The sequence below is a fragment of the Thunnus thynnus genome, chromosome 1 (genome assembly GCF_963924715.1).
Source record: "Thunnus thynnus chromosome 1, fThuThy2.1, whole genome shotgun sequence".
Lineage (NCBI taxonomy): Eukaryota > Metazoa > Chordata > Actinopteri > Scombriformes > Scombridae > Thunnus > Thunnus thynnus.
This window is the reverse complement of record NC_089517.1, coordinates 7,467,357-7,483,545: the sequence shown is the minus strand read 5'-3', so window position 1 is coordinate 7,483,545 and position 16,189 is coordinate 7,467,357. Positions and strand designations below refer to the sequence as shown.

Here is a 16,189-nt window from a genome sequence, read left to right as displayed (position 1 = left end):
CAATGAACAACAATGGGACCAGGGACAAACTATGAAACATTGCACCATTGACTTCAGACCAGATTTTTATTGGTCAATCGCGCAATTGCTTTCCACTGCCTCAAGATAGCAATGCGCCAACAATGCACCTGACCACACCTCATTTTAAGACCAACACGCCCATGGGTGCTCAGATGGGCGCAAGTGCATTTGCCATTTAAACAATGTGGGCGCTGAATGGGAAAATGACAACTGTGTCGGTCTTAAACTAACAAAGACACTCGCATTGCGCTTGGCGCCACTTTGCACTGGGTGTAAGATAGGGCCCTTATTGTTAACTAGAAAGCATGTAATAGCAAAGACATATGTAAAGTTGGAGATGTTTTGTCTCTGCCTGTCTGAGTCCATCTCTGTTTATCTGTTTGTGTTTCTTAAGGTCTCTGCACACTACGGCTATCAACTGTTCGCCAAGAAACCACTTTGAAAATCTTTTAGATAACAATAAGCTATGCTTTCTGTAGTCCAACACAATAAACCCCTCCCGGCACTCCTCTCCCCGACTCTGTCATGGCTGAATATTTAGTTGATTTCACCAAAAACTCAACTCTTGCAAGGTTTCAGAACAAGATTTCTCCTTGAGCGAGACTTGGTTAGACACAGTAACAAACAGACTGCATCAAGTGAGAGGTAAAGAAAAATGTTTCATTTCTCTGTATCGTCCTTTCCATAATGTTGTCAGCCACTCATAACAATGTGAGCCTGTCAGTGACAAAATCAAGCACTTTTAGTGGACGTGCATTGACGGTACACAACTGCCCCATCAGATTACATTGGAGCCCATTTCGTGGCTGCCAGCTGCAGCACTCTCCCTCAATACTGGACCCATTTCAAAAATTGTTGTCCCCATATTCAATTATACACAAAAGATGGGAAAATAGGGTGCAGGTTGAAAAATACTTGAAAAATACTGAAGTTTCCCTTTAAAGTAGAAGAAATATTTACATGCATAGAGAGAGACAGCAACCTCCAGCTGACATGTAGCTGGGTAGCTAGTTAGCAGGCTAACATTATCAGGACACTGGAACCTAATTGGAACCAAAACCTATTGTGACTCTTTCAGGGGTTGTTAATTAGGTGGTCTATGACCTGCCATGAGTTTAGATAGGATGTCTATCCAATTTCTTCTTTTCAGATGTGAGTAGACAAGCACACATGGAATAAAATGCCTATGGGAATCTCTTGCACAGGGTTGGATGATGAGGGTCATGCATCAAACTATGAGACATGAACAAAACAATGATTCAATTGCACAGTGAACTGAGTCTTCTAAGGCAAGTGTCTATTGCTCCCTGTATTTCTACACTGTGACAGAAGCGTGTGGAAAATGTATTTGTAATTTTATGGCTTGAAGATTTGAGTAAAACTCAAAGAATTACTTCAAATATTGTCTAGAGTCAGCACAGTGTCTCTTATTGAAGGGCAAGAGTTAGAAAGTATCAGTTAGATGGTGAAGTGGTTTAACTGTTGACCACAGGATGATTTTGATAAATGCCTGTCAGCCAATCAAAGATGTATTTTCTGTAGCCATACTATGATGACAGAGTTCATCCCACCCAAATATGTGGTGCTGTAGCCTACACTCGGCTGCTGCACCTTTTTTTCTCACTCTGTAGTGAGACTTAGCTAAAAAGAATAGCTACTACATGTGTATAACAACTAATAAAATTGTTTACTCATGCATATGCATGCATGCATGAGATAATTAAGCTACTCTTTAAAAAAAAGGTGTAGCTTTACATGGCCCTTCTGATACACAACAGGTCCTCGATTCAAGGTGTTACAAGTGCACCTGTCAGCTTGACATGCCAACTCATCCCAGTGTAAACCTAAAGGGAGAATCTTCTCATTCACACAAGCCCGTGTGCTTCCACACCATCTGTCTCTGCTGCTGACAAACACTTCTGAGCTCTCCCTGCACATGGAGGGTAGACAGACTGCGAGCACTGAGTCGACTGTGGGTAGGGAACTGAATGATGGAGCTGTGTCTTTCAAGACCAGAGCTTTCCTCCAGAAGGTGCTTCGTGAAGTCTTGATGCTACGGAGGCTGAAAGAAGAGGAGGCTGAGGTAGGTGTGCAGTGGCGATTGTGTCAAAGCATGGGAGGGATAATTAAGACCACAGTAGAGTCTGTTGGCTAATCAATATGTTACACAGCAAAAATAAAAGGTCCATTGATTGCATGGTGGGTGGCCAGGAGAGGAGGGAATATCAAGAGCGTGTGCATGTCTTGGTGATACTCTGCCATGTCCCCTCCCTACTGTGAGCGCAAGCAGGAGCCTGAGAAAATGAGCAGTGATTAAAAATCGACAACATTGTAATGGACTTGGGAATAAGTGTTTCAAAGCACACAAACTTCTGTAAGCCCTCTGTACTCCTTTCTTGTATCTTCCACTTGGCTCTCTTCCTCCTCACAGCCTACTGCAAATCTGGCCAATTATACCAGGCGATCTTGAATGTGAAGCACGTTCAGGTGCATGGAGGAAGCGTGTGTTCATGTGTACATGTGTGTTTGTGCATCATCTTTGGAGTCTTACCTTGAACAGGCCGTGCTTGTGGCTGTGCTGGCCCAGCCAGACTCCACTGCCTGGGGTGAGCTCCATCTGAGGAGGGTCTATCACCCGCTCATAAATCCTGCCAAAAACAAATCACAAGAGAATGTATGGTTATGATAACGACACAGACTCAAACACATTTGTTTTTTGTCTTGTTCTGGCAGGAACACTGATCCAATACAGCTGAATAACAGAGTAAATCCAACAGATTGTGTGCATGTCCGCTCCCGCCCTCCCTCCTCTCTCTTCACTGGAAGCAGAGACTGTAGAGCAGAGGCTTCTCTCTTCGAGCGTGACAGTCAGTCTTGCCCCACGGCTCTCTAACACGGTATTGATATCTGGACCTGGTATGTAGGCTGGATTAACTGCCTGACTCCTGACATAGACACAAACAGGCTTTGGCATTATCAAGTCAAACATCCTCAGCATCATTCAGCACCATTTTTTCCTGCACTGAGGTGGGCTTAACGATGCCAGCAAGCTCTGATTGGCCTCTTTGAGGATGTCAGAGAACAATTTGTCAGGTTTTCTTTTCCTCGTCGTCCTCCTCCTCCTCCTCCTCCTCACACTATGAGCCCATGCAGAGTGACACACTCAGAATAGCAGGCTGATTTTTCTCTTGTTGTCTATTTCATTGCGGTGGAATTACATACAATAATTTAGTACTTGTTTTGATCTCTGTGAAAGGTGAAATGGAAGTATAACTGCAACTGTACTTCAAAAAAAGTAATAGTCACAATGATGAGGGTCATCAATGTGAAGACGAAATAAATCACCAAGTTAAATAAAAATTCTTCTTAATAGTGGTAGGGCATGTTTCCAAAACAGAGTAGAGGACAGAAAGTGAGATTTGTGAGCCTGAAAGGTCAGCAGCAGGACAGGTGATTGGTCTTGATGTATGAAATTACCAATCCTGTACTTTAAATCAAAGTCACTTTTATGCTTTTGGCTTAAGTATGTACTTAAAGCTCCATTAAGCAGTATTTTTGTATTAACATCGAGTGAAATGACTCCCTGTGATGTAAAAAGATTGCTATTGCTGCTAATCCCAGAGTCAACATCCGAGTCTGCAGCTCTGCAGCTTTCAAAGGTTTTGTCAGCTTTTGGTTTTACATGGCTTGCACATATGGTTGACTTTTAATGGCTCTCACCAACCCCCCCTACATAAAACCACGGCAGCTTACGCAAGCTACCTGCCCAGCAAAAACTTGAGGAAAGACATTTAGCAAGCAAACAACACAGTTTTCTGGCTTTAAGGTGTAAAAAAAAAACACTAATCACATTTAAATGTCACATGCATATCAGATAATTAATCTTGGAACATTATTCTATAATTGTGTTCAAATGACACAATCTGTAAAGATCATCAGCTTTTACCTGCATCTGCTGCTTTTATTGTGACTAATACACCAACTTAATGCATGCATTTTATAAATAGTATTCTTTTATTTCTTTATTGTTCATATTTAATTGCTGTATGTATGTTTTCATGTGCAAACATTTGGTGCTTGTTCATGTTGATATGTACGTGCTGCAGTGCCTCAACACTGTTTATACTGTAGCTGTCTTATTTCCCACCTGCTGGGCGAGCTGTCACTGCGGAAGAGAATGTAGAGGTCATGTGATTATACTCTATTTTGTCTACCCCCCCAACCTTTCTGTCTTTGCTTCCCGCACCTTCCCCTTTCGTCAGGTGCTCAGCAGCGTTGAAGTGTGGGAGTTTCACAGAGGGAACACTGGAGAGCTGAGAAGCCAATTAGAATAGGGATGTGCGCACGGGTACATTTGCACAGCCTGACACCACAGACTGCAGCCATCAACAGCTAATTATAGAGGACATACACCAGTCAACATACGGTATAGTATGATTAACAGTGCTCTTCTATCACCATGTTGCAGGATTCAATGAGTAATAGCTGCAGTTTACAACCCAGAGAATAGAAGAGAACGTGAAGCACTACAATTCATGTATTGACAACGTTTTTGAGTATCAGGAGATTCATGTTACATTCATCTTGGTTCGGTTAACACAAATAACAATTAAAAATCCATACTGTACCAGAGGAAAGGTATCTAGTCATGCAGATAGTTTTAGACTTATTTGTCCAGATTTTCTCAATACATCATATTGAGGGTGAACGGAAAAGAGAGAGGTTCACTGATAAAAAATGATTTTTGGCCCTGTACATTAGGGATGTTCAGAGCCCAGTATTTGTATTTGAATCTATATTTGTTGAGACAGCAAAACTATTTGTATTTGTTTTCGAATAAAAGTGGAAAGAAGCTTAAAAATGCTGATTTTGTTTTTATTATGCTTTTAATTTTAGAAAATTAAAGTGTTACAATAAGTATTCATGAATAAACTACCTTACAAACGAGGGCCCCACACCGGGTCTCGAACTGGAGTCTCCCAGATCATAGACGACTGTGCTGATTACTGAGCTAAAACTCTACTCATTACCTCATTGCAGACCTCTACCTATTTATACAACCATAACACAGAGACAGCACAGCATGTAATGTGTGGAGAAGAACTTCGAAGGCGATTCTTGCTTTGCACTTTTCATTCATTGCCTATTTTTTACAACCTAACTGTGTGGAAAGGAGAAGGGGAACAACAGGTTATGGAGAGTCCCTTGAGAGCACTTTGCTTGTGTTAGTAGCTCAGCTTTATCTCTGGGCAACACCCTCAACTCCAGGAGTGATGTTCAAATTAGGAAATGTGCGTCATGTAGCAGGTGGATGTGACTCCCCTCATTGAGACCTGCTGATAGACATAACAGCGGAGCAGAGGTAAGAGACTGAGATAGTGATGTAACTGACCTGTGCGCTGGTATTTGACTTGTTTTTTTCTTCCTGAATACAAATAATTTTTAAAATATTTGTATGAAACAAATATTTGTAAAAGAAAAAAAAAAAACACTATTTCTGCTTTGCCGAATAACATTTGTATTCGGGCACATCCCTACTGTACATGTTACCTAGACTGTTTAAATTTTACAATACATTTTAATTGAGTTCTTCTAAACAGTCACCTTGTATTTTGCGTGTTACTTGTTGATTGTGTGTAAACATCTATCCTTTAATTAATACAAAAATTTTATCCCTGTAATATTTACAACTGTTTTTCTAATCTTATATTTATATTGTACAGACTGAAAAAAGCAAGTAAAATGTACTTGAACCATGGGACTAAATGGCAACCATGTGCACACTGCACTCTCTAGGTAATGTCAGACAATTTGCGATTGTTATCCACAGTTTGCGACCACAGACTTTTCCTGCTTAGGCTCGAACATGTCCAAGCCGGGTATTATTCCATGAGGAGGGTGAGTGGTAGCTCATTTATAGGTAGGTTTACATACTTGGTTAACTATTGCATCACCCACGTAGCTTTCCAGCTAATGGTCATTTTTGTTTCTTTAATATTCACATTATCTGACTAGCATTAGCAGGTTAATGTTACAAGGTCAGTGAATTTGGTCCCATTTTCATGCACATGGCTAACTGAGAGGCTTGTTTGTTCAATAGATAGGGCGAGACTGTCTTACATTCATGGTACATGCAGATTTTATTGAAGAAAAAAAATCTGAATTGTAGCCAGAGCTGGTGGCTTCAATAGACCTCACAGACATTGCAATTGGATCTGCTGGCATAATGTTACAGTATGTTACAGATAATATATTCCTCTTCTTACACTGTGGAAGTGCAACACAAGAAAGCCCCATACCTGCTGACAGATCCATCATCACTGATTGAACTGAGTGGCAGTCAGTACATCAGTAGTGTTGGTGTGTATGTGTGAGTGATAAAATAGTGAGTGGAGTGTTGCATGGTAGAAGGAAAAGCAAAGAAAAAGATGGGGAGCATAGAGAGTAGAGAACAGAGTTTCCTCTTTCTCTCTCATCATGGAATAAATGAGGTGCACTGTTATAGTACTGGGAACACACTGGTGTTCCCAATAAACAACAACCTGACCAAACCCTGCTAAGCATCTGCAACACAAAACACAAAGATAAGTAGTGTTTGTGCTATCTGGCCCCTTAATGCAGTATATCTCCAAACAATAACACTCTAACATCAGAGACCACCTAATTAATAATTGACTAGGGCATTTCAGAGAGTTCAAAAATGTTAGTGGGTTGTGGTCAGTAAAAACAACAAAGAGCACCTGAACAACACATGCACATCAAAATGACAAAGCCCAGACTAAAGCCAAAGTCTCCTTTTCAATCACAGTAGTTAAGCTGGTGTTTGTTTAATTTCTTAGAGAAGAAATTCACAGGCCTATCCACCCCCTGTTTGTCAGACTGCATCAATACTGCACCTGCCCCCACATGACTGGCATCCACCTGCGGCTTGAACGGCTTTTTCACAAAGGGGGCAGCTCTGGAGCACTATGCAAAAGGGCCTTGACATCCTGGAAAGCCTGTTGACCAACAGAAGCCACACATATTTAACATCTGTCTTTAACAAATCAATAAGGGGTAACAAAAGATTCCTACAGAATCTCCGGTAGTATCCTACGCATTAGCTCCTCTTTTGTCGTTGGCGAAGGAAACTGCTCTACAGCCAACACCTGTGCTTGCACTGGCCACACTTGGCCTTGGCCCACAACATGTCCAAGGTACATTACTGTTGTGCAAGTAAAATCACATTTTGCCAGATTAAATGTCAGTTGTGCAGCAGCCAAACGCTCAAACAATATGTGAATGCACAAAACTGACCCAAGACTGTCCCAACTCTCACTGTAGACAACCACGTCATCCAAATGGACAGCACAACCTTCCAAATCCCCAACCACCACATTTATCAAACATTGGAATGTTACCGGTGCGTTCCACAAGCCAAAAGGCATCACTTTATATGGACACAAGCCAGATGGAGTTATAAAATGCAGAAATCTCTTGCACCCTTTTGGACAATGGTATCTACCAATATCCCTTAAGCAGATCAAATTTACTCACAAACTTCACAGATCCAACCTGATTGATGCAATCATCCATCTGCGGAAGTTGAAATGCATGCGGCTTAGTGACACTGTTGACCTTACGAAAGTCAGAGCAAAATCTGCGGGTATTATCAGACTTAACATTAATTTGTTTGTTGTTTTTCTTTAGAGCATAGAAATCCGCTTTTACATGACCCTTTTTGCAACAGAAGTGACATACTTCTTCCATGTCAAAAATTCATGCCCAACAGCACCATCCTTAAAGCCACCGGCACTACGCACATCTTCCCAATCACTGCAGTATGTAAGGACATACTGATCTGCTAACGCAACTGCCTCACCAACTGTTGTTACCTGTTTCTCTGTATTTATGTGGCAATACAGCTGGGAACTGCATTTTTTGAACTGTTCCAAAACAATAAGAGCACACAAATCATCAGAAGTTATCATATCAGAAGCTGTACACCAACGAAAAAAGTATTCAGCAAATTGCGTGAAAACTCCAGATAGGACTGTTTATCCCCCTTCCTACCGTTCCTAAACCGCTGGTGATAAGCCCCGGGAACTTTCTCATAGACCTTAAGAACAGCGGCTTTCACTGATGCATAAATCACAGACAAAGCTGAATATGCCTCCCGCACCTTCCCGGTCAGTACACACTGCAACCTGATTGTGCGATCGGCATCAGGCCAACTCCTAGCGTCGGCCACCCTTTCAGACAGACAAAAAAAATGGTTCAGGGTCTCTCTTATTGAACCTCGGAACAAGCCGCAAATTACCCAGCAGATCCATATGTGAAGAGAAGCGGTCACCTGAAGAACTATTTCCACTTAGCCCTTGACCAGTTTCCAGGCTCAACTTACTTTCTCTGATCCTAGCCTGCTCTGTGTCACACTTCATTTTTTCCAAAGCCAATACTTTATCAACTTCACATTTCCTTTTCTCATTTTTCTCAACTGAAACCTGGTGCTTCAACTTTTCATGTTCCATTTGTAACGGTAAATCCTTCTGCTGTACTCTGACCTGTCAGCAAAGACAAACCAGCAGCATCCTCAACAATAACCGTGCCTGGCAACACATTCATCTCATACAAGTTAGCCTTTAAAAGACTGTGTCCCTGAGCCTTTTGTCACTGATTTCAACCTTAAAGTAGTCTGCAATTTTCAACAATTGCACCTTTGTACAGCCATCTAAAAACAAGTCTGATGGAGTCTTAAAAAATCCGGAGCATGAGGCATTTTACAAACCCAGACCAATGGAAGGCAGTAGTCAACATGGCTAGCAAGGTAACTTCAGGTTTAACTCCGGGTTTTCAGTCCTATGACGGAGGTTCACTTCTTACTGAGGTACATCACCATGGTAACTTATGCATAACAGCTAACCTGCTCCAGAGCAGGTTAACTTCAGAGGATCAGATTACAACCTGTCAACACTACAACCACTGACCAATCAGATCACTGTTAAAAAAATTAGTCATCACTCCTACAGGATCCCGACATGGACAAAAGGCCTGAGTTAAAATAAACAATAAATAAATAAATAATGATAGCTGACAGTGTGGATGATTTCACACCCTGATTCCATCACTGCAGCTCAGAATAACATGAGACACTTGTATGATGATAACTGGAAATAAAAATGAAATATTGTCTTTTATTAGAAAAATAATCCACACACTGTTAATTGGCTCCCATGATTATAAAATGCAAATGCAACATTTGGGTCAGATAGACCTCATCAGTGATTAACTACTTTTCCACTCTTTGCTTCGGTAGCAGAAATAGTCTGACATTACTTTTAAGTTTCTTTTTTTATGTGACATATTCAGAATGGTTTCTTCATCATCCAACTAAATAGCAAAAATACTCACTCTACACTAAAGTTATTTATAATAATTCCTACATGTATTTTAAGCCTTAGCCAACTTTTAACATGTGGAAAGTATTTCTAGTGTTTCTACATCTTCTTATTATGATTACAGGCTTGTTTGCGTTTCACTCTGTTGAATATGACTATTTGCTGTTCCTAAAACAGAAGTTTTCTTGCAGGTACTTGGTATCATAGTTTCATCTCATATCATATGAAATACTTCATTCATGGTTCTGATGATGTCAGTCGTAATTAACAACCCTGCCTTTTTCGCATGAACGCGCTCGTAGCTGATATCCTGGGTATGTTGAACTTGCTTTGTAGTACAGGCCTCAGGTCTTCCAATCCATGCTCTTCTGAACACCAACAAAGACACTCAGCTCACCCAGGTGTTTTCCCTGACCTCAATTACACAGAACGAGGCCAAAACCAGAATATGCAAATAAATCAAGGCATTCCCTGAGGACCTGCCCTCCAGGTGTACCAACCCCGTCACAAATCGGTCCCTCCGCTCCGACTACCCGGGAAACCCCTACAGTCAACAACACCTGGACGCATTTCAACACAAAGAGAACGACTGATTAAATGCACACAAACAAAACACCTAGGAACCAGACTAAGAAAAGCCCCAAATTTGTCATTACTGGCTCAAAAACCATGACAAATAACAGGAGGCGACACAAAAAAGTTATAGCAAAAAACCACTAATTTATTTGAGACAACTAGTCAAAACGTCAGTAGTGTTATGTGTATGCATGAGTGATAAAATAATGAGTGTTGCATGGTAGAAGGAAAAGCAAAGACAAAGAAGGAGAGCGTAAAGAGAAAGGAGCAGAGTTTCCTCTTTCTCTCTCATGAAAGAATAAGTGGGGTGTGCTCTTATAGTACTTGGAACACCGAGCCCAGGTGTTCCCAATAAACAACAATCCGACCACACCTTCTGGGCATCTGCAACACAAAACACAAAGACAAGCAGCCAGCCCAACAGCCAAAAGAGGTGGAGTCGTCACAGTGGTAAACACTTGCCTTCTGTTCATGTGTCTAAACCATTTTGTTTTACTGGCAGCTCCAAGGAAATACTCAGTAACTATGGTGGGTAGCTATTAAAAACTGGTGTTGGACCACACTTAACATTTATGTTAATTTATTTATTTATGCTAGTGGTTTTCAAATGGGGGTATCTGAGCACTAGGGCCTCGCTGATATGATATTTAGTGAAATGTTAGTTTGTATGAAGCAGTACCCTCAACACCTTCAGGATTTTCATAGTGAAAAATTCAATATGGACCACTTTTTTCCTGCCAGGAAATCTTACACAGTGGACATTTTATCCAACCTGAACTGAAGTTGATCATTGTAAATGCTTTTCAGAACTGATATAAGGTATCGTTAGAGAATCCAGCTGTCCTTTGTACAGTATGTTGTTTCATTCTCATAGACTGAGCCCTTAAGAAAGTTTGACTTTGGCACATTATTTTATTTTGTTGGCAACAAAGGCTGATTAATGTGCAATGTCTTATCTGTTAACGCACTTGACTCATTGTGTTACAAACACTCTAAGCAATATCAGAACTCTTGTACTGATAATGGAGAACATTTTAATAAAAAGTTGTCATCTGTACTATCTCTATATTAGGACAGTTTTGTTGGCAAAAAAAGTATAAATATAAAAAATATAAATACTGCACACATTACAAGCAGAACCATTGCTGTAAAAGGTAGTTCAAATAATATGTAAATGTTACACAAATAATTCAGTCCAGCTGTCAAAAGAATTTCTTCACAATAACCTTTAAAACAATAGAGACCAGAGCTGAAGTATCAAAGTTTAAATTTTCTTGTACAAGAAGGAGCGTTTCACAGTGCAACACACAAGATGAGGTTACAAAGAAAAAGGCTCCTCGAGGAGCACCTACAACGAGTTTTTATACAATATAGGTGGGCGTTTCAGTTTCTCCTAATTTGTCAAGTATAGACTTCATCGTTAACGTCATGACCGTTTTCAGTTCTCCTGTTGGGGAGCGAACCTGCAAATCTGACCCCCAGATGACATGTCTCGCCCTGTCTCCAACAATTTATTTTCTCTATCTTCCTTTTTACAAATACGATGCTGAACTTCCTTTAACTTAAGCCGATGAGTCTGCTGATGTTGCAGAGTTGCAGTACAAGACAGGAACAATTCATCATGAGTTGTGTAAGATAGTAACACATATACACAGTGTAATCATAATTTTTTATAACATCAGCCTCTTAAAAGCTTAGAAAAACCAAGTATTTTTTAAAGAAATTTGTAAATAAATGCAGTGGTAGTCTGAGTAAAATTTGCTTATGAAAACAGAAAAATGTTACTAAACTTTCGAAGTATTTCTTGGTTAAACTAAATGCTTATTGGTATGTAGATGTTGCTGAGAATATCCTCTATTAAATTTACAAGGAATTTCTGTGTGAGAATCAAGATTCTCATTACACATTTTTTTCAGTGTAAGTGAGAATTTTTTTTTTTTTTTTTTAATTTGGGTGAACTGATCTTTTTATATAGGATTAACAGTGGAGCTCTGCTTTGCCAATTCCCTTACCATCTACAGCACATTAGAAAGGGAACGCTAATCAATAAAAGCCTGTTGGACATGGAGTGGATCACTGGGAATACATGATACAGTGGAGCCATATGAAGCAGCAGACCCATCACTTCATCCATAACCAGTAAAATAGGGCAGTGCTGTTCCACTTACACTGCTTCTAATCTTTATCAGTGTCTGTGTGGATGTGGATGTGAGTGAGAGTGAGAGAGAGAGAGAGAGATAGAGAGAGACCCACATCTCAATACAGGAGAAAGAGTCAGGCAGGTGTTAAGTGGTTCTGCCATCAGTCTTCTGAATGGGAAGGTTGAAGCAAAGAGAAAACCTTTAGATGTAAAAAGTGCTGCACAATGGCCAGCTAGAGCTATGAAAGCAACGTATGGTGGAGACTGTATAAATCCACATCTTACTACATATTTTGTTGACAGTCCACTTCAATAAGCTGCCTCGTTTCCACCGATTTACAGACTGAATTGAATAAACTACATTTAATCTCGGGCAGTCAGGATTTCAGCTATCCTAGCTGGGCTGTTTCCCAAATTTGTCTTTAAGCCACTGATAAGAGCAAATAAAAAGACGCACAAGTAAACACTAAATAAAGCCACAAATGCTATCAAAAGCCATGTCCGTCTAACTTAAGGATTACATGTCAGAAAATTCCACAACCAACAGCTTTCAACTTCAAAAGTGAGAGACAATATTTAGGTCTTTGGCAGCCTTTTGTGACTCCCGCTCCAAAAGAACAATCTCAGTCACAGCCTTCATTATTTGCTCTGCCAATATCTGTCGGCCACACTAAACTCCAGACCACTTCCAATTTTCCACTAGTTGAACTTGAGACATTTTCTGTCATGTTTATGCCTTTCCCCTGCCAGAGAGATGAAATCAGACACCAGAAGTCGAAGTCCCCTTTGAATCTTTTGCCTCACTGTGGGACAGAATTCTTAAAGCGCTCCGTTTATCCTCTGCCAAAAGCACAGGCTGGGATAATACGCATTATTGAAGGCCGATGGGAGATTACTGGTTACTGTGGTAATCTGGCCATGAAGCTAGAAGAAGAGTGTTGTGTGTTGAAAAATGCTCCCAAGGAGTTCAATAGCACTATTAAATTTGAAACCAATGTTGAATCTTCTTTCTTTCAAACCTTTTTCTCAAATTGAGTTATGTTAAGCTAGAACAAAAGTGAAATATCTCTCTCTTGAATTTCGTCTTTCAGTGTTTCTGTCCCAAGCTGATCCTAAGGATCAATATCGGGGGCCAATACTTACTATACTTGAAACAAACGCTGATCCTTTACTTTCTTAGCTGCAAATCGCTCTCCTTTACAAGAGCTGGACTCTGATTTCAGTAGCTAAATCCAAGGATTCACTAAGATTTGACGCAAACAAATCTGTAATCAAATCTTTTTCCTCTTCTCTCTCTTTCTTATTAGCAAAGAGCAGTGTAGAAAACATCAATGTACTGTACTGTAGCAGCTTTCACCAGTTAAAATAATAAACATCACCAGTGGCAGCTGTGGTTAATTAACATAAATTTAGTGATTGACTTGATGGCAGGCCAAAATTAAATGTGGCTTGTGGGGTTTGTGTGCTCTCTGCAGCCAGTGTCTGTACTCAGCCAAAGATCATTTGTGAGGGGAAAAGCTCTGTAACACCACTATAAAATCACAAGTGGACTCAGTGTTAGTTCCAAGAACACCAACAGAGACGCAAGTCGTCTCTAGTAATGAGATCTGGGTGATCAGCGTTCAGGAGTCGCATTCTCCCACTTAAACTTTCATTCATATCATATCAATAATTACAGTAAGCTTATCAATGGTTTTGAAAGACTAGCTTCAGTGTTCGGATTAAGCTTGTGTGCTCCTCCTGCTTTTTCAATATGACAGAAACCTCTTAAATCAATATTGCATAAGTTCTTTTACTATGAATACCACAACTTTTTGGTGCACAAATGTATTTTGGGATGAGTTAAGTTCTATCTTAGGACATGTTCAGGTTCTGTGTCATTTAGGTAAATATATGTATTGGACTGACCTTGGTATACCCAAAATGAAAGGATCGGGGACGAAAAAACTTGGACTGGGATATCCCTTGTATCTGTAGTACACAATCCAAAACATACAGTACTCTACAGCAGAAAAAAAGGGTCCACAGACTGACATAAAGTGAAAATGTACAAGAATTACCAGATAAAACCTTCCCTTTGTGAACACAATTTATGCCCTGATAATTCTAAGGTGGTCGTAATAACTGGACTGATCCTCAGTTGCAGTCCATTTGCTGAGATTGGATATGAATTCCGGGCTCATTTGCATCTGAATATCTCCTCTTCTGTATAGAGTGAGCTACTTTCCTGTACTTTCATCTGCACTTTCGTTAAACTAACATACCATATATTTTTTATTTCTCTGAATAAAATATCTACCTCCTGTTAAAATGACTGATCTCTAGCATGAATCACCTGTGGACAATATGATGCCATCATCCTCTCAAGTAGAAGATGGAGATAGATGCATTACAGCTGCAAATATTTCTGCCAGTGTAACTGCCTTCACACATAGTGTATTACAGTAATATAAATTCTGTACATTTTAAGAACTTTCCTTCAGGAATTGCAGCTTAAAAATCAGTTTTGCATTATCACTTAGGGGTGACACACAGCCGAACCTCGGAAAACTGATATGGAACAAAATTTTACTAGCTGTCTTTCTCTTTTTTTCTTGGTAAGCGTCCCAATCTTAACCCACTAATAGTTTGAGAGCATGCCCAAGGCTGCCAAATATTTCATAACCTACCTCAGTGAACTTTGTGACCACAAAAAAAAGTTTTCATTTACAAATCATAAACACAACTCTCCTCCACCTTCATTCCCCGTTGTTAGGGATGTTACAGAACAGATCATAAGAGAAGACAATAAACAATCCAGGTGTCACAGGGGGTGTTTGTGCATAATTATGTCTCTTGGTAACACCTCTCTGACAGCAGTGGCAGAAGAAAAAAAAATATAATCAACCATTAGGTATCAAGTGGAATTCAGATACGTTTTGTGTTTCTTCTCTGTATATCTTTGTATCTGTCTTGTCTGCTTTTATATGCAATTGTGCTGCTCCCTGCCTCTATTCTGTTTTTATTTTTGTGAAGCTCTTTGTAAGCCTGGGTTTAAAAAAAGCAACAAAAAAGTGAAAAAAAACAAAAAATACAGGCTCACTTACTTGAATTTCCAGAGCTGCACTTTTAGAAGAAAAATATGTACACTTTTTTTTTATTATCATTTAAATCCATACAAGACAAACAAACAAGAAAGTGCCAAAACTGTCAAAGTTTTAAAGACTATGGGCTCTTTTTTTGTGGTGGTGCAACAACTCATACAAGCAGTCCTCTGATAATTTGGTACTCTCCTGACCTTGAGATTTGATTTGCCACCCCGTGTGGTATTTTAGTGCCCAGTGCAGCACGATGGTGCAAATGTGGGAGGAGAGGCAAAAACATGTTGGGGGGTTCAAAGCCAGTTGTTAATAATCAGGTGCAAATTGCCTGTGAAAAAATTGCAGTAATAGTGAAAGAATGTTTAAAATTTAGATGCATTTAAATCTGCATAAAAAAAGAAGATCTGCATTTACTTATAAATCATTATGAATGATTCTTACATTATCTACTCTGTCTTACACTATGTTAAGCATTCTCCTTCAGTTCATTAAATCCCTGCAGCCATCTGCAGCCAGCAGGACAGATATGTTGATAAATCTCCATCATGAGTAGATCTCTATGGACCCCATTACTGATGGCCAGAGGAGTAGATTTAAAAGACACAACAGCATGAGACAACCCTGTTAAGGTAGCATGAAACCAGTTAAAACAATAGACTCCACATATTACAACCATTTATAGTAATGTGTCAACATCATAACTCTGTATCTTTTCAGTAAGGAAGGTTTCTGGCAAAGTTTGAACTATTTATGTGTGTCAAGGATATCCTCACAGCTTGTTACTGCTAGGGCTGGGTATCATTTAAAAAAAATATGATACCAGTACCCTTAAAGTGATACTGATAGCATTCGATACCTTTTTTTTCTACTTCATTCAATGAACTCATGATGTGAATGGAAGCATTATGTTGCATAAAATGCCACCACTGCTCCCCATCCAAATGGTTTGTACACAAATACATTTTGCTTCATTTATGTTCAAATTATAGAAATAT

At 39.8% G+C, this 16,189-nt stretch overlaps 1 protein-coding gene across 1 annotated transcript in view; it reads right to left on the bottom strand.

Moving 5' to 3' along the window:
* LOC137168899 (protein kinase C-binding protein NELL1-like) overlaps positions 1-16,189 on the bottom strand; it is a 280,046-nt gene that overhangs the window by 189,021 nt on the left and 74,836 nt on the right. The window contains exon 5 of the mRNA XM_067571791.1: positions 2,573-2,669. Coding sequence (XP_067427892.1) covers positions 2,573-2,669 — 97 coding nt within the window. The remainder of the gene's footprint in view (positions 1-2,572; positions 2,670-16,189) is intronic.